Source organism: Anomalospiza imberbis, chromosome 5 (assembly GCF_031753505.1).
Source record: "Anomalospiza imberbis isolate Cuckoo-Finch-1a 21T00152 chromosome 5, ASM3175350v1, whole genome shotgun sequence".
Taxonomy (NCBI): domain Eukaryota; kingdom Metazoa; phylum Chordata; class Aves; order Passeriformes; family Viduidae; genus Anomalospiza; species Anomalospiza imberbis.
In genome coordinates, this window is record NC_089685.1 from 48,375,637 (window position 1) to 48,400,827 (window position 25,191).

Genomic DNA, 25,191 nt, shown 5'->3' on the forward strand with positions numbered 1-25,191 from the left:
AAAGAAGCAATTTCCTTTGCTAGTGAGTCTCTTACTTCAATTTGAAGAGTCCCAAGGTCCTGAAGACAACGCTAATGCAATCTCTGCTTGTCTCTTACAATATTAAGCCCAGCTTGGAACAGACCTTGATGTCTCCACTGTGTGGTGGAAACATAGTGAAGCAGATGATGGTAGAATCATCATGCAGCATTTTGTCTGGAAGTGTCTTTGAAGAATGCACAAAACTGGTGAGTAGTGGGTCACGTGTTTCACATGCTTCAATCCTGCATGATCTGTGCTGGCATTGATTACAGCTGAGGGAAGAAGTGTGGTTGTGCTGACAGCACATAGGACTTGGTGAAGGCTGGCTGGTGTTCTCATCTCTCACCTTGTCCTGTAGTGAGGCTTTGTGGGAAAATGCACCTTTATGGGAAAACACACCTATTAAGCTATGAAGTAACTTCTTCCCAAGGGAAATTTTACTGTACGGTCCAGGGACTGCACATGAAGTGAAGCCTAAGAGTTGAGCTTTGAGGGAAGGGGGAGTTGAGCCAATGCAATGCCTTTCAGGCTGTGTTATACCCAAGCTGCTGCATGAGAGGGACGGGGACAAGGCTTAAAAATATTAAGTGATTGCAAGCTGCAGTCCTTGCTGACATCAGCAGAAAATTTGCCCTGATTTATGTGGCGCCTTGACCCTTTGGCAAGCGGAGCAGCCAAACCATCTGAAGGTTAACGATGTGTACAGGAAGGAGATGAAAGACTTGGAGTGTCCTTTGCCCTTCTGTCCTGTAGGTGAATCCAGAGCCCTACATTGACATTTGCCTGTATGACACCTGTGCTTGTGAATCTGTTGGGGACTGTGCATGTTTCTGTGACGCCGTCGCGGCCTATGCGCACGCCTGCGCGCAGAAAGGGGTGGCTGTTCACTGGAGGTCACCGACTCTGTGCCGTAAGTACAGAAAACACGAGGCAGAGCTGGGTGCAAACATGCAAGGTTTTGGCTCAGACTGGTCAGATTTAGCTCTGCTCCCACTGACATCCAGAGAATTTCACGTTAATGGGGCTGGGATAACAGCTCTCTCTGACACTCCCATCCCCTGTTCTACTTCCGGCAAACCTGTTCCATCAATTAGGGGATATAGTAGCCTGTGGTACAAAATCCAGAGAAAGAAATAGTTTCAATAATATATATGTACATGTGCATTAATTGAAGTTTACAGTTTGGGGTTGTGTTGCACTTGGTATTCTCAAACCTAAGAATTTCTGGTCTAAAGCAAGTATTTCATTGTGTGAAAAAAGATGTGTGTGTGAAAAGGTGGTCTGCCCTGATTGTAGTCAAACAATAATGTAGTAAAATAATCTTTATTTAAAAGTTGAAATCTTTATTTTTCTAGATATATGCAGTCCACTTTGTACAATATTTGGTACCATAGTTCTGAGAGGCATGGTGTATATACACTCTGTTTGACTTTCTTTTTTTTTTTTTTTTTTTTTTTTTTGCCTCTGATTCTGTCTCTGCATAGCACAAAGCTGTGAGGACCTGAATAAACAGGAACTAGATTATCAGTGTGAATGGAGATATAACAGCTGTGGACCTGCTTGTCCTGTCACATGCCAACATCCCCAGGCTTTGGAGTGTCCTCTGCAGTGTGTGGAAGGATGCCATGTGCACTGTCCTGCAGGTAAGTCCATATTTTGATTTATTTAAACAGCTTTTCTTCTTAACAGGTTGACTGATGTGTTTTCACCACAATTCCTTACTGCCTGAGGAGGGAGGTGGTTGGGCATCTCAATTTGGGTGTGCGAAATGGGCATAGTGTGTGGAGGGCATGAAGTGGTGTCCAGAACAGGAGTATGAACACCTGCAAGCAAGGATGAGAGAGGATGGGATCAGCTTGATGAGACTGGAGGATTAGGGGCTGTGTGGGAACAGAGATTGTTGGCTCTGTGGTTAGAGTATGAATTTGTGCTGGAAACTGATAAAATGCCATGCTTCAGAGCAGCTGCAGCAGTGAAACCCATTGTCTTCACCTGCTTATTACCTCCAAGATGCTCCTGAAAGTGCCCAGCTGGCATCCTCCCATGAGCATGAGCTTCCAGCTTAACTATTCCAACAACTACCTTGTAGAAAAGGGAAAGGAAAAAAATACAGGAAACATGAGACAGGGAGAAGAAAGAGAAGAAGGGAAGCAATAAGGTATTTTAAGATCCTGAGTAGCTATTCTGGGCCCTGGTATTTCTGATCAGAACAAGGTAGAGGATAGGAGGAGAAATAAATAACATACATGTAAAATGGTAAATGCCATTTTCCACTGATGTTACTGATACCCTGACATCTTCCATGCTTTGTTCTAAAGATATATTTACCTTCTGTGTGGTGCTGGCTGTTGCAAGTATACACTGGGTTAGGTGCTTTCAATATCTAAATAAAAGGCATTATGAAGGAAGGAGATACTTCTCTGTGTCAAATTGGCAGTGGCCACAACACCAAGCAGAGTATTTAGGAGGTTTGAGCCCACCTCAGAAGCACTGTTTTATTTTTAACCTCATGATTAGTTTTACAGTTCTTGACAACTGGTGTCTTCACACTGCTCTGCTATTTTGAAACAGGGAAAATCCTTGATGAGCTGTCCTTGGATTGTGTCAGTCCAGAAGACTGTCCTGTGTGTGCAGTTGGAGGTGACAGGATCCCACATGGAAGGAGAGTAGTTTTGAACAGAGATGATCCACAGCACTGTCAATCTTGGTATGATGGGGTTGTGCAGGGAGCCAGTGTCCCTCTTGTGTAGGATGAAGAGTCAGGGATGAAGTACATGCTCATGAAAAAGTTTATGGATGTAACTTTAAATATATCACTCAAAAAGAAGCTTGAAAACCATCTTTTATGTCAATACCCCTTCGCAGAGAACCCAGAGCTGAAGTTTTTCAATGACAGCAATAGGGATTCTAGGATGCTAACTGAATTGAAGCAAGTGAAATCTATAAATTCCTTTCAAAAAAAGGCCTTTTCCCTTGTGTTGGTGGCCCTACTGGCTTCTGATGTTCCACTTCTTTTTGTGCAATGTGTGATTCAACATCAATAAAGCTGTCAGACTCCTTCCTTCTGCCAGCACTAAAAAATTTCTATGTGTAGTGCAAGGTCTGAATGTGCACTCAGTCTAGAACTTGCTGAGATTATTAGCAGTTGGAGTTGTGTCCCATTACTGGAAAACCAATTTCCATGAGATATTCAGGGGATACCCACAGTCTGATCCTGCATACAGGCATTTCGAAATAGGATGAAATGAATGGCAGGGAATGTGGTACTGTGCAGGATGAGGGCCTTCTGCTACAATGCAGCAGAGACTGTTTGCATTTTGTTTAACGCCCTGTGGAATATTATGAAAATGTGTCATTCTCTGGATGTCTGGACCATGGATGGATATTTTCACTAGTGACTTATAATACTGTGAATAAAAGAGAGTTCTCCAACTTGTAAATTGATCAGATTTAATGGAAACTGAGTTGTAAAACTGCAGCAGCTATTAGCACAGACCAACACCTTAGCTCCAAGTGCTCTGAACCTCACAGAAGCTCAGAATAGGTAAAAACTTACAATTCCTGGTCTCTAGCCAGGGCTAGTGTGTGACTGAGCTATAAACCCAGAGCATGAGACTGTTAGGCTGATCAATTAAATACATACTTTTTAACAATATACGTGAAAAGCCCTGAATTCCATCAAAAGGTCAAAAAAGAGTCTTCTTAAATGAGTCTCTGTCCTCTAATTTTTGTAGTTCTTACTAATAATTTATCTTAAATGTTGATACACTGGCTGCTGCTCAGAAAAATTTTCAGAACATTAGGAAAACTTACCTCACTAGGGAAACATCCTTTTGCATAGCTGTCACCTAATTTAGATGCCTACACCATCTGTACAAACAATAGAAAATATTGCACAAAAATGAATTTCATAGCAAACATCCAAAGGAAATTGGAAACTAGAAGAGTCTTGTTCATATTAGGATTAGAATAATAAATCTTCTGTTGCTGTATGTTAATGCCAAAAGTAGCTGTGCATTCTGCAATTAGGAAGACACTAAAATGAGCTTGAAAAGAGCATAACACTTCTATTAAGAGAACTTAAATGAGGGTGCCACATGTAAAGTGAAGTATTTTCCTGGAAAATGCCACCTTCTTCCAGTATTGACTCATGTAGTTTGTACATCCTGGGTTTTCTCTGGCAGTGCAAACAAGCATTTTTTGGTGGTTGCTCTTTTGGAACCTTTTCCTACTCTGTTCCTTGGAGTGTCCAGTAAGACAGGACAGTAAGGAGAAGATATGGACTGGTTCTGTTCCACCCTGTGCCTGAGTGCAGGCACGTTCTTTTCTCTGAGAAGCGGAGATGGTCAGAGGGCTGGAACACCTCTCCTGTGAGGAAAAGCGGAGAGAGAGATGGGATTGTTCAGGATGGAGAAGAGAAGGGTCTGGGGAGATCTGATTGTGACCTTTCAGTGCTTCAGCCTATGAGGAGGATGGGCCCAAAATTTTTAGCAAGGCCAGTTGGGGCAGAACAAGGGGTGATGGTTTTAAGCTGAAGGATGTTCAATTTATATGAGATATAAGAAAGAAGTTACCAAAGGGGTTGTTAAAACACTGGCACAAGTTGCCCAGAGAGGTGGTGGATGTCCCATCCCTGGAAATATTTAAGGTCAGGCTGGACGTGGCTCTAAGCAACATGATCTAGTTGAAGATGTTCCTGCTCATTGCAGGAGAGTTGGATTGGATACACTTTAAAGATTTCTTCGAGCCCAAACCCCTCTGTGATTCTAGGAAGTAAAGAGAAACATGCAGCCAGGAATTAGAAGGGCAGAAGTGTTAAAGCCTTGCTAAAGATGGATGAATTTAAAATGAGTTCATAAAAGGTGGAGGGTGACAGAGGTGAAAAAGCTCATGGTGGTGCAGAAGGATGAAGCGTGGAAAAGGCAGAGATAAGGGAAGGAAAGAAAATTGGGAGCTGAGCTGGAAAGGGGAAAATGTACTAATGGAGGTGAGTAGAAATGGTGAGGGAAGACATAGGACTAAAAAGAGATAACATCTCTGGTTGAAATAAAGCATTTAATATGAGAAACTGTACTGAAGAAGAAACCATGGTAAATAATAGGAAGGTAAGAGAGACAGAAGAAACAGTGGAGGATGAACATGTGCCAAAGCTGTATCCAAACTAAAATGAAGTCAGGAAAAAAACCCACCAGGAATGTAGAGCACTTTAGAGGTAGAAAAAAGATTGTTAATTTCAGTAAGGTTAAAATCTGTGTAAACCTGGCCCCTGCAGAGAGTTTGCTGAGTCATATCAGAAGTAAAACATCTCTTCTACTCTAGGATTTTACTTGGTGTTTGCTGCCTGCAGTTTGCCTCATGTTTTGGTTCCTTGTGGAGCAGACCAGATCAGCCAGTTCAGTCCACCAGTGGCCTCTAGGTTGCTGTACTACTGATACTCAGTGGTTCCTAACCCGTTTCCACGCACAGATTTTACCCCTTCTGCCAAAGACTGTTCTAAGGAGTTTCTTCTGACAAACACACCATAGCTGGTCACATTTCCTGCATCTAAACAAACATTCATGAACACAGGGGACTTAGGTGTACAATACCATATGGGAAGTTGTGGGGAATTGGGGTGGGGGGAAAAAATTATTCATATCATGTTTTGGTTTCTTTGTGGTTTTGAGATGTTTGGTTTTGTATCGGTGTTCTTTTATAACGTGTGGATGACTTGTTATAAGCATTGCTTTTTACAGTTAAATCTGATGTTTTTCTGATTTGATGATTTTTGTAGTCTGTGTCAAGGGAAGAACTTAACCTGTGTGGACTGTGAGCCTGTGGAGGACACCCTAACTCTAACAACACCTATTCCAGAGGAGGACATTGAGCTACCAGCCAGTGCATACTCATGCAGCAAGATGATGGACTTGGCCTTCCTGATTGATGGCTCCAATAAACTCTCAGAGGAGGACTTTGAACAGCTGAAGACTTTCATAATTGGCGTGATGAAACAACTCCACATCTCCCAGAAAAAAATCCGAGTGTCAATTCTGGTGTATAGGGCTGGTCCCACCATCTATCTTAACCTTAAAGATATCAAAACAAAGTCCCAGATGAGAAGAATTGTCCAGAACATAAAATACACAGGTGATAAAGAAGCATCTGTCTATGAAGTCTTTAAATACACTGCATTGCATGTGTTTGGAAAAGCAGAGAGGACCAATGCTGCCAAAATTGCAGTGATATTTATAGCAAGCAGGTCTCAAAAAAAAATCCGTGACATGCTTGGGTTTTTGAAGAATAGAGACATCACAGTAATACCTGTGGGGATTGGGCCACATATCAATGTGGAGCAAGTCAAATTCATGGCAAAGATGTTTCCAGGTAGCAGAGCCTTCCTAGTGAGCAATGTGTTGGAGCTGACGGATCATAGAGATTTCCTCATTGATCACCTGTGTGATCTTGGACCTGAAGAAAGTCTTCTGTTACCAGCTACATCTGCTCCAACCATGTCTAATGTCATATTTCCCCCTTTGGGACTCACAGCCCCACCACCTCCTTCAGAAAAGTCCCATCCCAACAGGCTGGATATTGCTTTTATTGTGGAAGGATCTGACAATGTTGGGGAGGAAAACTTCAATAAAGTCAAGAAATTCATTGAGAAGGTGGTCACAGGAATGAACGTGGGACAGGAAAATATTCACATTACAGTCCTGCAGTATTCAGAGACTGTCAGTCTGGAGTATTCCTTTAGGGAAATACAGTCAAAGGAAAATATTATCGAGAAAGTGAGGAGTATACCCTACCAGGGAGGGAGGGCTACCAACACTGGGAATGCCCTCGATTATATTTCCAAACATACATTTACATCAGTGAATGGGGGCAGGCAAGATGTTCCTCACTTGGTATATATGGTGTCATCCAGTCCTTCCACTGATGTTATCACACGTCCTCCGAGGAGCATAAATGTTATTCCCATAGGCATAACCCCCAGTGCCAATATCCAAGAACTCAGAAAGATCAGTCAGCCTAATGACCCAATTATCCTGAATAGTTACAACAGACTTATTGAAGAGGCACCTGAATTAGTGCTGCAGTCGTGCTGCACTCATGGGTTGAAATTTTGGACTGAAATCACAGGTAAGATTGGATGAATTTTCTGTGTGATTTCTTCTTTCTTCTGTCAGGTCTCCTCTGTTTACCCTGTGCATCACTGAAATTTGAAGGGTTCCCTTATCTGCTTTGGTGTCTTGCTGTTGTATTCTGTTTTTTGTTTATTTTTGTTTTGTTGTTGGTTTGGGTTGGGTTTTTTGTTGTTGTTGTCATCTGCTGTTTGTTTCTTGTTTTGTTCCTCTGAAAGTAAAACAGAATCAATAGAAAAGCAGGAATTGAAATATCTATGTATCCCACTGGATATGAGCCTCAAGGCTTTCATTAAAGGGGCATCACTAATTGTTTCAAATGGTCATTATGCTGCTCTGGACCTACCCTTTCTGCTTCTACCACATTAGCAGATGCTACTTTTAATAATTATATATAAAATAACTTTTTTCCCTCCCCCTCTCACCCTCAGAGTTGTGCAACAAACCCATGGACATCATGTTTCTTCTGGATGGAAGTTCAAATATTGGAGCATTGGAGTTTGAGGAAATGAAAAGCTTTGTGCAGGCATTTATTAAAAGTGTTGTGGCTGGTATGTATCTGCCTTTCAGCTCAAACACAGAAAGATGTTTTGTATTCTTTTGCTTGTAGGGGACAAACCAGCTTCTCAGTGGAGGTTTTTCAATTCTTAATTTTAAATTACTCATTCCAATCCCTCAAAGCACTGACTGCTCAGTGTTTATTTCCTGACCCATGTGGGATGGCTGATGCTTTCTGGGAGCGCTAAGCTCACTGTGCTTGCAGAGTGAGTACTGATAGGGGGATACACCTCTGGTCAGGCCATTCCTTATCTTTCATTATCAATGCAGCCCCCCTGGCAGAATGCACTGTATCCTGCACATACATGAAGGGATCATGTAGCACAGGGAGCAGTTTAAAACATTGTGTGGGTTGTACCAAGTGCATCTGCATTCTGTGTTTTCCAAGTAGAATTTAACAATAATGGATTTTATTTTTTTTCAGTCAGAATTGTATTTTTTTGATCCAGCATTAAACCACTTCTATGGAGCAGCTGCTATTATTGGTAGTGTTCATATATGTCTTATAAAGCATTGATAAAGACTCATTGTGCTCTATACATGAATACCTTCAGTAGGAGGCCATGAAGAGAAGTATAGCCAATCACTATAAACTGCATTTTGCCTGGTTCAATTTTGCAAATCTGGTATTTTTAGCTGTCTATATTAATGCCCTGTTAATAGTTTTATTTGTACTTCTTACATAATGTATAATCAGGATGTCAGAGAGGAGCATAATTTGGAATTTATCTTCATTCCCCTTCACAGGTCCAGCTCCCTGGATTCATTTTGTTCCATGTACAACACTCCAGTGCTGTATGAGAGAGGGAATTGGGCATGAAATGATCCAGGGAGCTTGGCCCATCTGACAAATGGAGCATCAATCTACTGCTTGTGCAAAACAAGGTGCACGTTAAAAAAAAAAAAAAAAAGACTGTTTAGACAGTTTTAAAATGGAAAAGGAATAATACTGAATGGAGATCAATAAAACAAAGTTCTCCAGTTACTGTTATATTGATCTGGGCTAAAATACTGCATACTGACTCCTGATAGAAAAGCAATGGCTTCCAGCAGCACTTGCATATTTTTTCATCAGGGAATAGTTCAGTTTTGGTCTTCTCACACTTTGATGGAAAACCATTGTCCAGTTGTAAATCACAATGCCAATGTTTCTTTAGATTTATTTTAAGACATTCACATGCACTGTCTAAAGTGTTTATTTTCTGCTCAGGCAATTCTTCAATTCATGTGTCAGTTCTCCAGTATGCCAGGGAAAATAATCTAGAAATTTCATGGAACATGCCTCAAGAGACTGACAGGCTTGTAGAGATGGTGCAGTCCATTCAACAAAGGGAGCAAGGTCCTACCAGATTAGGTGAGTGATTTTGTGAATATTGGTGTTTAAACTAGGGGAGGAACAAAACCCCAAGGAATGCCAAATACAGGCTGGCTACAAGCACCAATTTATGTCATTGTGGTGGCATTTCCTGTCAAGGTTCATCCTCTTGTTATGGTTCAATTTTCTCTATTAAAATGTATTCATAGGTTACACAAATTATTGTTTGCCTTTAATGTATTTTGGAAAGAAGCCTTGAAGTAGTGCTCAGGATTTGCATTTGTTATCTTTCAAGCAAGCAAAGCATAATTAAGAAGTAAAGACTTTGATCATTAACCTTTCAGTGCTGGTTAGTTGATCAGACATTTAGGAGCAGAACTGCTCATTCTGACTTCAGGAGCTACCCTTGCCAGATGTTTGTGCTGAGCCAGTGTAACCCATCTGGATGAAAAATAGCAAAACAAGTTATATTCTGTGTGGTTCACTTCCCTCACCCAAGTTGCCATGCTGGTTCCACAGGGACTTGGGCTGGAACAAGACTGGGGATGGTGCCAGGGAGCAGAGAGCAAGGATTTCCTAAGGCAACACCTCAGCTGAAGAGTTACTCGTGAAATGCCATCTTCTGTTTCAGACAGACAGGTCCACTTCAATTTTCAGATGCGAAAACATCAGATTTCCCACTGGTCTGTGGAAACTTGGTGCACACACAAATATCAGTTGCAGGGTTCAGCAAAAAATTATTCTCCTACAGCAATTACACCAGATACCCTGAGAATTTTGTTCTTCTGGATTGGAACCACATTTACTCTGGCAGCCACCTAGCATCAGGGTCCTGTAAGGGTTGAGGAATACACAGATTCTTGGGGTCTTTGGACTATAAAGAGTTATTTGTACAGAAAAGTGTGAAATAAAACCTGACTTCCATAGTTCGCAGGAGGATTGGCTCTGATTGCTTTCTCAGCCTGGAGAAATAAAAATACCAGATGGCTGATGAGACTTCTATAGGCTCGTTGTGGGATGAATTGTTGCATACAAATAGATAAGTTTTGTGAAGCCTTCCATGTAATGTGTAGAGAAAGCCACCCGGAACTGCAGGATAAACAGAGCAAACACGGCCTTTGGGAAATGAAATGGGAGAGGCAGCCACATGACATCCTCATTAGTGATTTGTTTATGTCTCATTGGAAAATGCTCAGAGACCGTGATCGAGAATGTGGTATAATGAACCAAAGTGGAATGGAGTAGACGTAGTTCCTCCCAAATGAAGTCATGAAAATATGGTGCTGTGTTGCACCTTGTGATGTGTGTGAATGTGGCTGGCTGTGCAGGAGACAGCATTCCGAGGAAGTGCATGGTCACTCAGACCCTTCTGTCTGTGCTCAGGCCTCTGGACATGCAGAGGCTGCTCGACAAGTGTAGACGGCACAGTCTGGACGCTGCATTTTCTTAGGAAATCTTTTCTAGCCTTTGCTTAATCTGAATTTACCCATCAGAAAATATCATTGCTATCAGACCAGAGCTGTTTCATCTTTTTTGCACTGGCTGCCCTATGGTAGAAGAAAAATTCAGTGAAATCTTTATTCCATCTTTGTTGATCCAAATCGTGTTATTTTGGTCCAAAAAGCTCTATGTGCAGAGGCCAATTGTTGCTACCACTGCAAAAGTCTTACTTTTTGTAGAAAGCATTCCCTTTCCTGCATTATTTAGCCATAAGGAAACTCCAGGAGAGATTTTAGTAATAAGAAATAATGAAAAACTACTGAGTATGTGAGGGCATAAGAACAAAAAAGAAAGAGCAGCTTATACCACAAGTCTTTCCCATGCTTGTGCAGTGGGGCCATTCAATAACATCAGGCAAATTTTGGCTCAAGTAACCTATCAAGAAGCAGCTCTGGGGCTATTCAGACATCATGAAATTATGTACAACTTCACATAAGAAACAACCGAAAAAAAAAGAAGGTAACTAAACTAAACACTAAAGTGATGTGTGCAAGACAACTGAGAATCACATAAATGTGTCTCTGTTTAGCATTTGTGGGTGTTTAGGAGAGTCACAGGGAGCAGACTGAGCAATCCCTACAGTAAATACTGCTTAACACTTTATAAAAACATTATTTTGCTTCTTTATAGCCCTAGTAAAAGTCGCTCATTTAGGCTGACATTTTCCTGCCTCAGCCTCAAAATTTGGAGGAAGTATGTTCTCTGTAGCTCAGCTGTATAAAAGCATCTTTAGGGAAAGAAATATTTCTCCCCTTACCCCCTCCAAGAAAAAATAAAATCTTAAATTTATATTCTTCCTCCAACTTTCCATCATTATTAATATATTTGATTAGCAGCATCCAGCTTTGCTGTCAGGATTAAGAAGGTATAAATGTCTTTCTCCTAAACCTCCCCTGTGGTTAGCAAAGACCCCCCATAGCACTTTTCCTTATTCATATCTCTCCCCAAATGATCCACTGTATTTCAAATTTCCACAATCTTGCCCCCTGTCACCCAACGCCAGCAGTTGTCCTGATCAGAGGGCTCCCACCCACTGACAGAGACTTTCACTTGTTCCCCACAAATATTGCTGAACTGGTGGTGCCAGCTCCTTTTTGAAGCCAGTTTTGGGCACCATTAGTATTTTCCCTGAGCTGTTTTAATTCACTGCCCTTCAGGGGATTTTTTGTTTGCTTTTTTTCCCTAGTTCATTTCTCATAAGGTTTATGAGTTGAATGAGCTTCTGGTGGAATCTGGGTTCATCAGAAGCCCTTGGTGGTAAGAGAAATGCAGGATTTGTGACCTCAGAGGAGAGGTTTTTGGGGCCTGTTCCGTTCAGTGGTGTTGAACTGACAGGTCTGTGCTGCTAATGAAAAGCTCAGCACACGTTAATCAATGTGTGTTAATGCCAAAATATCAATATTCATGTGCCAAGAACTGACCACTTAAAGCACTGTGGGATCAATTTTCAATAGCTGATTTGTTTCAAAATTAAAATAATCTTCTATTTTCAGTGAAAAATCCCAATTCAGTGCCAAGTGAAGAGCCTAAATTAAGATACAAAGACCAGCTTCAGCATTATGGACCTGGTCTAGTGGGAGGTGTCCCTGCCCATGGCAGGGGGGTTGGAATGAAATGATCTTTAAGGTCCCTTCCAACCCAAACCTTTCTGTGATTTTATGATTCTATGATTATCATCGTGGGGAGATGTTCCTGGTTAGACAAGTTCTTGGTTAAGTAGTTGCAGTCTGGAATACTTACACCATCCAGACAGTGTTGGCTGCTTCTGTATCACTTCAGGTTCTGAGAAACCATTCTTATTTTGTTTCTTTCCCAGGTTGCTTTCAGGACTTGTGGGAGGTTAAGATCTCTTGTGGTACTTTTTTTGGTCAAGATGTTGCAGAAATGTTAGAGAAACCACTGAGGCCACTTAAGTCACAGTTTACAAATTCCCAGCAGGAGCCTCCATCTAATTGGAATCCCCTGTCTGTCACAACTCTACAGACCCTCAAGGGGCATTACATTTCATTCCTTGTTTCTGACAAAATTAAAGGAAATAATTGCAAAGGTTTCTCTGAGGAAGTTTTTGCTTTCCCTGAGGCATCCACCAAAACAGTAAAGGTCTGTGTGTTCCAGATTGGTTACTTCTGGGATGAATCTTCGTTTTTATTTCTGGGATATATTTCAAATATTTCTAGGGCACCTTGTGCTCATTCAGTTAATTCCATTATGTCCGTGATTGCTCCCAATCCAATATTTGTGATTCAGATGAACATGGCTTTTTACACATTTTAACTCTTCCATCCAAATCATTAATGAAACTATTCAATAAAGCAGAATCTAGTGTAATTCCCTGTAGACTCCTAGTAAACACCTCCAGCCCTATTCAACAGATTGTCTTTTGTCCTTAAAGCTTATTTATGTCCATTTAGTCAGCTTGTAGTCCTTGCAGGAACCTCTGTGTGAACCATTCTGAGTTGTTACTTCAGAATACAAGTCTAACTTTAAAATCCATCAGGTGTCGAGTCAACCAGGAAAAGGTTTTTAAAAAGCCTTTTCTGACTCCGAATTTCAGCATCAAATGTTCAAAGTCATTATTTAATGATTATTCCAAACATGAGCACTGAAGGAAGGGGAGAAGATGCTGTTCTGTGCTTGGAATGATTGGTCTGCCCTTTCTAAAGCAGCCTGTATAGTTCACTTGGGTTTTTGTTTTCACTTTTTATTTATTTGCATTTTTTTTTCCCTGGATATGCCCAGTGAGTGGCAGTCATACCCTACTGACTGAGCTGGAAGGCTGCTGGGGGCTCACCACCTTTGGTGGGCTGAGGTAAGGGCTAAAATGGCTGAAAACAACCAATGACAGGGGAGCTGGAACTGGATGATCTCTAAGGTACCTTCCAACCCAAACCATTCTGAGATTGTCTTTATATTTCCATGCTGTGAAAACTCTTTCCAATCTTAATAAAGCCTTGTGCATGGTGTTGTTTAATTCAGTGTAAATACTTATATTTCCTTTATTGATATGAAAATGTCAGGTTTCTGTTGTGTTGTGGTCTCTCAGTATGAAAATGTTGAAGTTGGTTGATTTTAGCAGTGAATAGTTTTTATTGTGGCCTCTGAGGGATTTGTTATTTCCCTCTGTGGTGAGATGGAGAGACAAAGAGCTGAGAAGTGACAGCTTCCAGCTTGAGATGGAGACTTTCTGAATCCCTCTAGCAGGACGAAAGTGTTCATTTGATGATGTCTTCAGACACCTGGCTCTTTTCTTCAGAGCTGGCTTCAAAATAAAGGGAGAAATCCAAAGAGTTTTTACTATGCTAAATCCAATTTTCCGTGCATTAAATTGAGTAACTGCTTTTGGGGCCTTTGAAATAGTCACTGGTTCTATTACAACAGTACTTGATTTTTTTATGAGAAATTATAAAAATAATGGATTTTTTTTTCAGTTTGCAAATATGTATGGAGTTTCTGAACATTTTTAAAATTAATGTGAGAAGAAGAAAAATGGAGCTGGACTGGCTGCTTACCACACCAACCACACAAAAGTCAAAGGGTCATTAAAGAAAAATAAGAAATTTCAAGTACTTTTCACAAATGAATGAGAAATTATTTGTGATTCTTACTGTGCAAAAGTTTAACCTAAAATATGTTTGAAAGTTAACTACTTTTTTTTAGTAATTGTAGGACCAAAAGGAAATGAGTCAATTTTCTGGCACAGTGACCATCCTAGAGCAATCTCAGGGATTTTGAATATAGTGAGACTTATTTGCTGTATTTTATTTTATCTTTAGTTATTTCTAGCTAATGTGCCATTCTGTATCGAGCATTTACCTTGACAGACACAAAACCATTTGTAGAAAGCATTGTGGGAAAGCTGTGTAGGACATGAGTTAATGCCCGAGGTTAATTATTTTTTTGTGGTCAGGAACAGTAGTTTGTGAAATGGAATCACCATCACCCAACAAATGATGGTGTTTTAAAATGTGCTTTGTTGCAAGTCAAAAAACATCCAAAATGTCAAGGTTTTCACTGAATATCCAACTGCTGTTGCCATGGTATAGAACCACTGAATGGTTTGGGTTGGAAGAGACCTCAAAGATCGTCTCGTTCCAACCCCCTGCCATGCCCAGGGACACCTTCCACTATCCCAGGCTGCTCAGAGCCCCATCCAGCCTGGCCTGGAACACTGCCAGGGATGGGGCAGCCACACCTTCCCAGGGCAGCCTGTTCCACTGGTGCCTCAGGATCCTCTGAGTAAAAAAGTTCTTAATCACATCAAATCTGAATCTCTCCTCTTTCAGTTTAAAACTCTTTCCCTTGTCCTATCCCTACCTACCACTATAATAAGTTGCTCTCATTCTTTTTTATAAGCCCTCTTTAATTAATGTAAGGCTGCAGTGAATTCTTCCTGGTGGCTTCTCCATGGCGAACAATCCCAGCTTTCCAAGCCTTATCCATAGTCATTGTACTGAGTGAGATTCCTAAAGTTTGTCCATGCTTGCAGCAGCTTGGGAAAAGGGTTTTTGCTTCTATCACTGAAAAGGTGTGAGTGACATGGTGCAAGAAGACATCAAGTACAAAGTGTTCAGGTGTGCTAAGGTGTACTGGGGCTGTGCTGGTGAATTATCTACAGGCTGACTTCCAGGGTTTTACAAATGCATTTGTTATTATAAATTGTACAGTGAATTCCTCAAGCAAACCTATTTTTGCTCCACAGTTATTGCAGATTACTCAGAGGAAATACTCTTTCAAGTGTTTATTGTTCACCAGTCACTGTTTGCCCTGAATGTCACATCAGTCACCTGGTTTCATTTCTACTTCCTGACGTGATAACTTCCAAGCCCAAAGGAGCTTTTAAGAAAGCTGCATATCATGATTCCCAGTATAAATATTTGTCCAAATACATGTGTAAATGCAGTACTAACAAAGTGCTCTCTTGTTGAGGTCATAATTATCAACAAAATTTGCCTGAGTGTTCGCAGATGTTAAATGAATGGGCAGCAGCTTCCCTTTTAAGCCACTTTGTGATTTGGTAGCTCGGGTAGAATTTCTTTGCATGTTTTGTGGGGTTTGGTGTGGTTTTATTTGTTTTGTTTTTATTTTAATAAGGATCACCCGGTTGTATTATGGATTACACAGAGTTTAAATTTCAGAGAGGTTGCTGGAAGTGTGGGGGCAAGATAGGCTTTTCACACCTGTAAGGAAAGTCTATGAAATTAGGGAGGCATTAGATCTTTTATAGGAATCAGAACAACTTGTGTGAACAGCTCAGGATGATGCCAAGCTGTGGATCAGCTCGCCACTGGATGTCAGTGTTGTTCGGCAGTTCGAAGCAGGAATATAATCCCCACAATGTCTTCTGTCCTTTAGGGGTAGCAATACTTCTGGGAAAGGTAACTACTTAAGTGAGGAGCATGACTTTGTTATCGTGGCTAAGGAAAGGGAAAAATTTCCTATCACTGCAGAGACTGGGATGGTCTACAGATGGAATTAAGGATGGTCCTCCTGTGTTTGGATGTCTTAATAAATACTGGAAGATTTTTAATAGCTGAGATCTTTCATGTAGCTGCAATAAATCAGACATTAAGAGTCCTTTAAGAATAAATATTTTTCATTACCTAATAGTGGAACACACTAAAGCAATATAAAATTTAGTTTTATAGTCTCCTGTGACTTTTCTATTATATCTCTCATTTCTCTCTTCATTTCTTCCTAGGAAATGCCATTGATTTTGTGGTCCAGAATGCGATGTCAGAATCCCACGGGGGCAGACCCAGCGCATCAAAGGTTGCGATCGTCATTGTGTCGGGGAGCTCACAAGATGCTGTGGAGGCTGCTGCCCTTTCTGCAAGAGTGAACAGTAAACCTCGTTTCACTGTCACTGTTTATAAGTAGAGTTGTTACTTTTAAAGTAATGAGCTAGAACAAACGATGGAAAATTAAGACACTGGTGTGTTCATGTAAGTTCTGGAGTTACTGTGTGTAGTGTTGTGGTAAGGAACAGACCTGAGCAAAACATGCCCTGTGAAGATGCCTTTGAGGTACTGGGAAATTCAAAATCAATCTGCAGTCAAGGCTGACAGCTTCCCCCGGACTCACAGATTAGTAGCATCTCATTTTCTGAGATCCTGTGGGTAGACTGGGATAACAGAAATATGGTCTGATATCATAAATGCAGTACTGTTGCAGTACAGTGAAACTTGAAAAGTTTAATAATAACAATGATACATAAAAATAATCATCATAATCATAAAGATAATAATGATAATAGTTTTGATCAGATTCTTCACTGACCTTTACAGGAATATACTTTTGCTATCCATGTGCTGCCTGATGATTTTTCAAGTTTTCTGGCTGTTCTTTCAGTACCTCAGGTTCCTCAGGTGTTCAGCTGAGGAACTTTGACTTCGTTTGAAGGTTGCTCTGGGAGTTATTGAATAAGGCATGAACTGTATAACAACTATCAACTGTTATTTTTAATTAAATGGTTTGAAAATAATCCAATTTCTGTGTAACTGAAGAAAGAAAACAGCATATTGAGATTATTTTTTTTTTTAATTTAAAAAGAGTGAAGATGTCATTAAGTCTGCAGCTGTGTTTTGTTGCCCATGAATGATCTTATTATGCTTGGGACTAATAGAGCTCATCTTAGCTAACAGTGTGATTAGAGCAGCACCATTTCAGCCTTTAGTTGCCTTTAGCCAATGTGGGGGGAATGCTGCAAGTAACACATGAATATTAAGTGTTGGAGAAAAACTTTTCCCAGTTCTATTTTCTTTTTTAGAAGCAAATGAAAAAATAAAAATGATATCATCTTTAGGTTGGAAAAGATCTTTAAGATTATCATGTCCAACCATTAACCCAGCATTGCCAAGTGCCACATCCTTTAAATACTTCCAGGGATGAACACTTCATGTCCACAAGCAATGATTTTCTCCTGTGTCTTGCCTATTTCAAACTCTTCCTTCTCTTTTCCTAGGAGTATCCCTGTTTCCAATTGGTGTTGGGAACAGATATGATGAAGGGCAGCTGAGGACTTTGGCTGGGCCATCTGCTGCTAACAGAATCATGAAGCTCCAGAATTTTGAAGATTTATCCACTATGATCACATTGAACAGTGAATTTATCAAAAAAGTGTGCATGGGTAAGTCTGAAAGTCATGACCTTGTGTCTGGAGCATAACACAAAAATTGAAATGCAAAACCAGGGTGGTTTTTCTTGATATTAGAAGGCAATCAGATGCTCTGTTGTGAGTGTTCCACTGACAACCATCACAAATGCTGACCTAGACCACCTTCATCACTTAGGTGTGAAACCAAATTTGAGCCCTTTAAATATGTATCCAGCTGCTATTCCAGTTAGCCCAATTCCAGCAAGGTTTTTAGAACTGCTTAGGCCTGAACTTTCAAGCTACCATCTTAATAAAAATCAATCTTGATAAAAATCTTGATAATCAGTACTCAGGACTAGTCAATAACTGAAGGACACCAGGAAAGTCGAAGCTGTCATGAATGAATGGGGCATATTTCAGAAGTTTCAGAAATGTTGTGAGCAAAGATTTCAAATTATGTGTTTTTCAGACATTGTTATGTGTATATCTCCAGAAAATTCAGCCAAAATAGAAGGCAAAAAGAGCAATAATAAAGAATTTGCTTTCCCAGGGAAACAGATACTGGGGGGGGGGAAAAAGTGTAAAATGTTTTAAACAAGCATTCATTTATTTGTAGATGACAACACTCCTCTAAGGAACCTTGCTTTGACTCTGACCAGGATTTTACTTCTTTGCCTCCTTGCTCTGGATATAGATATTTATCCCTCTTCTTGTCATTGCTATTCCTGTTCCAATAACATCCACACATTCTCACCACAAGCCACTGCCTCGTGGTGTTAGTCATTGCAGAGGTTTTTGCCAGCGTTACGAGGGCTTAGTTACATCTCCACTAGAATAAATGGACTTTTTTTTGTGGAGCCAAGGACCTCTGAGAATGAGGAAGTTGTAGAGTGTTCACAGTCCAGCTTGGAGATATCCGATCAGCCTCCACTGGGATCACTTCTGGTGTTTTAAAATCTCTCAAGAGCATCAAACAGGTGCCATTGTCTAGATTTAAACAGCTGCCATTTTCTAGATTTAAGCAGCTGCCATTTTCTTTCCTCTCTTTTAAAACAAGCCTTTAAAGATGCATTTCCTCTCTTCACACTGTAAAATATGTTATTTTTCTTGCTGTAAATTACATTGATCCAAGATTTAGGATGGGGAGCAGGAATTTGTAACCAGTAATTATTTTCTTATTGCAATCTGTGCTGTAACCTATCAGTACTAGAGGTGAAAGCTTTGTATTTTTTATGAAAGCTTTTCCAACAGCTCAGAAAGCCTTGAACTATAGACATATTCAGCACCTAAAATCTGAGAAATTTAGCTCTCTCTTTTGCTTTGGTGAAGGCTTTGCTAGGAGGTGAAAAACTATATTTTTGGTGGGAATTTATTTTTATTTGGATTTTTTCCTGTTTGTTTTGTTTTATATAAATTTCATACAATCTGTAAAGCATAATTTCCCCCTCTAGACTCATACAGTTGGATTTCTCATGCAGAGCGAGTCTTGCCTTTTGTATGGAAGTGTACCAAAAATAATACCATTAAAAAAAGGTTTTAAAGAGTTCCTAAATGATTTCAAAATACATTACTTATCCTGGAAAAGACAGAGCAGAGAGTGTATATAGGATAGCATAGTCTAGTATTCGACAAAGAATTTGCTAGTCAGTGTCTTAATGTCCTAGAGACTTTGTCATACCATAGTACAAAAATGAAATTGCTTCCAAAATATCTTTAGGTGTGTAGTGAAAGCACACAAACATAGAAACTGCAATTCAGTGGGTACCCTGTGACTGTTAAACTGATTATGTGCAAAAAATGCTCATCACAGTCATGACTAAATGTAAGGAAACTGAATTTGGGTGTTCTTGTTGCAGCTATTTGTATAGTTATGCTGTATTGATCTTCCTGCATTTAATAAATGTGGGTGTGGAAATTGTCATTACCTCTTAATTCCCAGGAATGGTCTAAGTGGATTACAAGATTCTGAGGTAAGGCTGGACTGTGCCTCAGAGCCAAAGCCATGCTCATCCTTTAAGCACCATCTGGGCAGAGCTGTGGCTGTACAAGAGGTGCTGTAGAATTGCAGCCCAGTTATTGCTCATGGAGTATTTTGAGACCACAGTCATTGTTTATGCCCTTAGTGACTTATTCTTGGGACAAATGCCTGCAGTTTTCAGGGATTCACATACTCTAGCACAAAACCCCCCAAACTTCTCACAACTTAAATCAAGCTTTTAAGTAAGCAGTCTGTATTTTGGTGACCATCACTTAAAGGCTTGATAAGGGGATGACTAAAAGATGTCTGCTTCTCTTTCAGACCCAGTCAGAGAATGCATAGATGAGGATGGAAACAAAAAGAGAGTAAGTGCATTGCCTGCTTTGGCCATCTGGCTTTTAAGTTGCAAAGTTTGTGCAAGAACATGAATATTTCACAGTTAACCTAAAACAAAAAGCATGGGACAATATCAAGAATGATTTTGGAAGAAGAAAATGTTGGATTTTGAACTGGTGGGATAACTTTGCACACAGAGGAGGCTTCCTCTAACATTACCTCATCTTGCAGAGTGTTGAATGTTATTGAAGTCAGTGCAGAACCAAAAGTTCTGACAATGTTTGCCTTCCCTGACAACAAAAAATGCATTTCCATCTCTTGGTGAGAGGACTTCTGGGACAACTACACATGGCCAAATAAAGGTGCACGTGCAGGGGCAACCTCATTGTCCAGCCACTGTCCTTCTGCTGAAATAACAAATACCTTGTCCCTATGGCAATTTTACAGGAAGAGAATTATTGTGTGATAGTTATGTCTCTAGGGAAAATAATCTCTTTAGCAAGGAAATAAAGTTTCTTGGAGTTTGTTTGTAAAAAGTTCTCATTAATCCTGAGAAAATGCTCAGAAGTGTTAGTAAACTTGTCTGATCTCTCAAAAGTGATCCCACTCTAAGAAATTGGTGTTCCAGATGTTGTAAATGGTTCAGATTCTTCATCTCAGGTGAAATGCCAAGGTTTTTCAGAGTATATGGTACTATATGAATTAAAAAAATATTAGCATAAAATTGTGCCATGTTTTCTAGTAGGGATGAGTTATGAGTTCTACTCTAGGATTCATCTTGAATTTACAGTACATAAAAAATACTCCTTTGTTTTTTTCCCTTGTGAAGACATGAGTGTGAAGGAAGGGTGTGGCTAATAAGTGAATATGAATTACCTAAAGACAGGAAATATATCAAAGCTGCTTTACATCGTTGGTCTCAATCAGCTGTTCAGAACACAGAAGGGCTTTAGCTAAATCAGACACTAAGTATAATCTGATGGCTTTGAGGCTGACAGCTTAATTAAGAAAAAAAAACCCAAGAAACAAAAACTAAACTTGAAAAACTTCTTTATTAAGACAAAAAAAAAATCAGATTTTGTTTGAACTGAATGTGTCCAGGCCTCTGGGCTCCTAGAAGCAGACACAGGTATGTGTAGATAAGTGCTGGGAAGGCTAAACTTGAATTTCAGACACATCAGGTTTCATTTTTGGGGGTGACAAACTTAAAGTACAATTTCCATTCTGGCTGAAATGCTTTTAGAAGGAAACAGATCGGGCTCCAATCCATATAAAAATGAGCCACACTTTCAAATGGCAGCTTCTAGGGGGATTTTGAGTTGCCTCTTTTGTCAGCCAGGAAAAATAGGTGTTGGAAGGTGCTGTGAGGCCACAGCCTTCTGGAGCATCCCATGGAGCCTACAGGACACTGTGGAAATTCCTGCCTCTGTGGTGCAGCATCCTCTGCTGTGCCTCTCTGGCTCTAAGGTGGCACTGTTCTGTTCCCCTCTTCCAGCACAGCCCACAAATCCACAAGAAGGAAGAATCAAGGCTCTTGCTTCCCTGATTCAGAAAACACAGGCTTTTATATTGGCTTCACAGTCTTTCAGGCGTTGCTCAGAGAATTCTTGCAGGAGGCTCAGCTCCCCAACTGGGATGTCTGTCATGCACCTGGAGATTGTGGGAACTGATCTCCTGCAGTTTGCAAGGAAATATGAGTTCTCAGGATCAAAAATCTCAGCCTAAATCCTATCAGTGTCAGGATATTATGATTTGTTACTTTTTTGTGCTTTGTTTTGTTATTACCCCTACCCTGGAAGTGACTGTAGAAGGAATATTCTTGATTAAGGTCATTGTTAGTAGCAGATCAAATGTGCTGGGTCAGGCCAAAAATCCATCCAATCCCCTCTACTGTGTGGCCAAAAATAGGATCTAGGGAAGCAATGTTAATAAATATGTATAAAAATTCCCTGAACTATCCTAGTGATAAACAATTTGTTGCTCAGGGACACCCTGAGCTGAAAGTGTCACCTTTTCGTATTTGCTAATGCTTGATAATTTTGTTCTCTGTGTGTTTGTTAAGCTGTTCTTTGAGTCCTTGGAAGTCTTTAGTACTCATCAGGTCCAGTGGCAAGGGGTTGCAGGAGTGCCAAACACAGGCTGTGTAAAGAACTGCTGGTTTAATGTTTTAATTAGACAGTTGGCAGAATATCAGGACAATTATGATAAATTAGGTTTTTTGTGGTTTTTTTAATATAGTTAATATTTGTTGTTAGTCTTGTTTCAAAATTTAGAAGCAGGCATAATGGTGGTAAAGAAGTGTAGGTTTTTGTCTTATAATAGTGATATTTTCTCATGAAGTGATCTGTACAGCAATTTGTATTTCTAGGCTGTTTAAAGTGGCAAACCTCATGTTCCTGAGCTATTACCATGGCTTTTCTAGTATTGTTCAGCTCTTGGCTTAAAGAAGAGACAAACAAAAAAATAACCTCATCTAAACTAAGAGATAACAGCCAAGTGAGCTGCTGAGGTGCGTGGGTCTCTCTCCTGCAGATGCACAGCAAGACACAGAGTGTGCACGTCCAGGTCTGTAGGTTCAGAGCTCCCTCAGAGAGGAAGTCTTCCTGCAGTGTCTTGGCAGACTGATACTTCACAGCTTAGAAACCCTGATTTTGCTTTCCTTTCTGTCCTGCTTTTGCTCCTGCAGTTTCATATCAATTGGGATTTAGGATCTCTTTGTCTTTAGAGTCCCTGTGTTTTTCTCTGCACTAGGATTCTTGGGGGGTTTTTATCCCTCAACTATTTTTTTGGGTTTTTTTTTTTGTTTGTTTTTTTAATGTCTTGTGCTTTGCTTTTCTTGTCCAGCTCTTAGATGTTTTCTAATTAATGTCTTATTAAAGAGTGAATGAAACCAATTAAATATGTTTAGAAGACTTGCACAGCTGTATATGTACACTTCCAGGTGCTTCCACTTTCAGTGAGTTGTAGGAGAGACAACTGTAATTAAAAAACATTCTATCTCTTCCTACAGAAATACTTTTGCTGTCCTTAAAGCTCCTCTTACTATTTTTTCACAGCCTCCTCTAGGCTCAAAAGCCTGAAAAAAGTATTAAGCAACGTCCAGTTGCCTTCTCAAAGTCCTGAAACATATAAAACAAGTCCAGTAAATTAACCTGTATTTAATATGTAATTTTTTGTGGCTGCAAATCTGGCTGCTCTTGTTTAGACTTGATGGCATCCTGTAGCTCAGAGCTACAGAGAAATACTTTCAAAATTACAAGAATTATCTGTGAATGATGTTGTTACTTAGGTATTTTTATCCCTTTTTTCTTCTCTTCTATGGTTAAACTGTGAAGGACAGGATGGGAGATGGCCATACCCAGTATCAATTCTCTTTTCTTTCCCACATTTCTGCTTGTGAATATCAAGGAATGTTACCCAGCTTACAGAAGCACCGATTCACTTGTACTGGTGTTTCTGGACTCAGCTCTGTGGAGAGAACTCTGGGAAGTGCTGTTTCCCACATCTGGGGGTATTCCTGTGTATGCCCACTTCAGGGATGAATGCTGTTTTAAAACTCATTCAGCCTACTTAAGGACTTTGGCCTCAATCCTGCAGAGCTCCAGAGAGCTTAGCTTTCTGCAGATAGGAATCTTGAGACACTGCACATCTATTTCTCTGTCATTTATTAGTACATAGTCCTGGTGCCTTAAAATTCAGACTGCCCTTTAGAAAACAGGTATATATTTTACATTTAATTCTTTAGCTCTAGAAATCTTCTATGTACATGTAATAACACTGATCTGGTATAGGAACAATTTTCCCTTGGGAAGAAAGGAGCTGTTTTAAAGTTTCAGAGTTGTTGATAAAATAACTACAATATTCCATGCTTTCCTAGTTTGGAACAAATAGTAATTCCTGCTGTGCTCTGACCATCTGTGGCTTATGAAAACTAAAGGATTTGAAATTTAAAGTAAAGCTGAGGGGAATTCTTTGTTACTCTGCTCTTCATGCATGTTGTAGGATGGCTAATCTCTAACTATAGGTGGTTGGAACAAAATGTCTCCTATTGTAGACTGTTATTTTTAGCTTGGAATTTCAGCCTTCTTCTTAGTGGTTCCAATTTAAACTTTCTCATCCTCATGAAGTCCTTTATACAGTGCATTCCATTATTTATTTTTCCAAGGCTAATGTGAGTAGCACTGCTGTCAGGGTCACTTCACTTTCTGGCTGTAGGTCTGTGACACCAGCCAAAATTTGCATTTTTGGTTTCAATTGTTGCATATCTGTGTTTCCCTCCCTAGCCTGGTGATAAATGGACATTACCAGACCAGTGTCACACTGTGACCTGTTTCCCAGGAGATTACACAGTTCTGGAGAGCCACCACATCAACTGTGAGAGGATGCCAAAGCCTGTGTGTCACAGCAGCCTTCCTGCTGTTAAGGTGGAGGAAACTTGTGGCTGCCGATGGATGTGCCCATGTGAGTATCTGTCCGTGGGTGCCTTTCCCTCCCCATCACCTGAAATGTTTGACCACAAATGTAATGCTGAGTGGAGCTTCTCAGCCACTGGACACTTCAAAGGTGATCAGGGTGAGGGGAATCGCTGTTTAATTGTTATGCAGACATTTAAGCAAATAATTAGGAGTGTAAGAGCCTAACTGATGCTGGGGTGCCTAATACTACCTGCAAGTTCAGGGCCACTGATTTTTTGCATTAGTGGAGGGACAGTTTTATCAGGGAATCTCACACTCCATTTCCAAAGCTGTGTGAGCTGGGAAGGAGGATGTATGGGAGAAACCAGGAATTTATCTCAGCAAGCTGTAAGCAAGCAATGGATTCTTGGTCCATCTCGGGGCTTAAGGGTTTGGCCTGCCCTCAGTCAAGCAGGTATAGTACAAAGACATCAACAAGAAATTCTCCCTGCCTCCAGATAACTCACATGGATTGTCTGAGCAGAAAGGCTGAACACTGTGTGACTGGTGCCTGGGTTGGGATGACAGGTACAGGAATTAAGTGCATCCACTCACATTTACAGTGTTAGAGGGATGCAGCCCTGAGGCCAGTGATCTGTTTATTAAAATATAAGTGGGTTTAAATCTAAGTTCATATGCTTACTTCTTAGAAGTAGATCAGAACCCTAGATATATATATATATATATATATATACACACACCTCCTCTTCACAGCATATAATATCAATTCAAAATATCCTCTGCTGAGCTGGCTGATTTAAGTACAGTTTCTTCCAGCCACTGCTTAAAATACCAAAGCTCATAGCTGGATTTTG

General features: G+C 40.2%; 1 protein-coding gene across 3 annotated transcripts in view; it reads left to right on the top strand.

Annotated features, from left to right (window-relative positions):
* Positions 1 to 25,191, top strand: part of VWF (von Willebrand factor) — a 134,241-nt gene that overhangs the window by 74,336 nt on the left and 34,714 nt on the right. For all 3 annotated transcript variants that reach the window (XM_068190569.1, XM_068190570.1, XM_068190568.1), the window contains 11 exons: positions 108 to 227; positions 775 to 931; positions 1,506 to 1,664; positions 2,593 to 2,728; positions 5,795 to 7,140; positions 7,574 to 7,693; positions 8,911 to 9,054; positions 16,214 to 16,357; positions 17,477 to 17,641; positions 19,908 to 19,951; positions 24,206 to 24,383. In XM_068190569.1, coding sequence (XP_068046670.1) covers positions 108 to 227; positions 775 to 931; positions 1,506 to 1,664; positions 2,593 to 2,728; positions 5,795 to 7,140; positions 7,574 to 7,693; positions 8,911 to 9,054; positions 16,214 to 16,357; positions 17,477 to 17,641; positions 19,908 to 19,951; positions 24,206 to 24,383 — 2,713 coding nt within the window. The remainder of the gene's footprint in view (positions 1 to 107; positions 228 to 774; positions 932 to 1,505; positions 1,665 to 2,592; positions 2,729 to 5,794; positions 7,141 to 7,573; positions 7,694 to 8,910; positions 9,055 to 16,213; positions 16,358 to 17,476; positions 17,642 to 19,907; positions 19,952 to 24,205; positions 24,384 to 25,191) is intronic.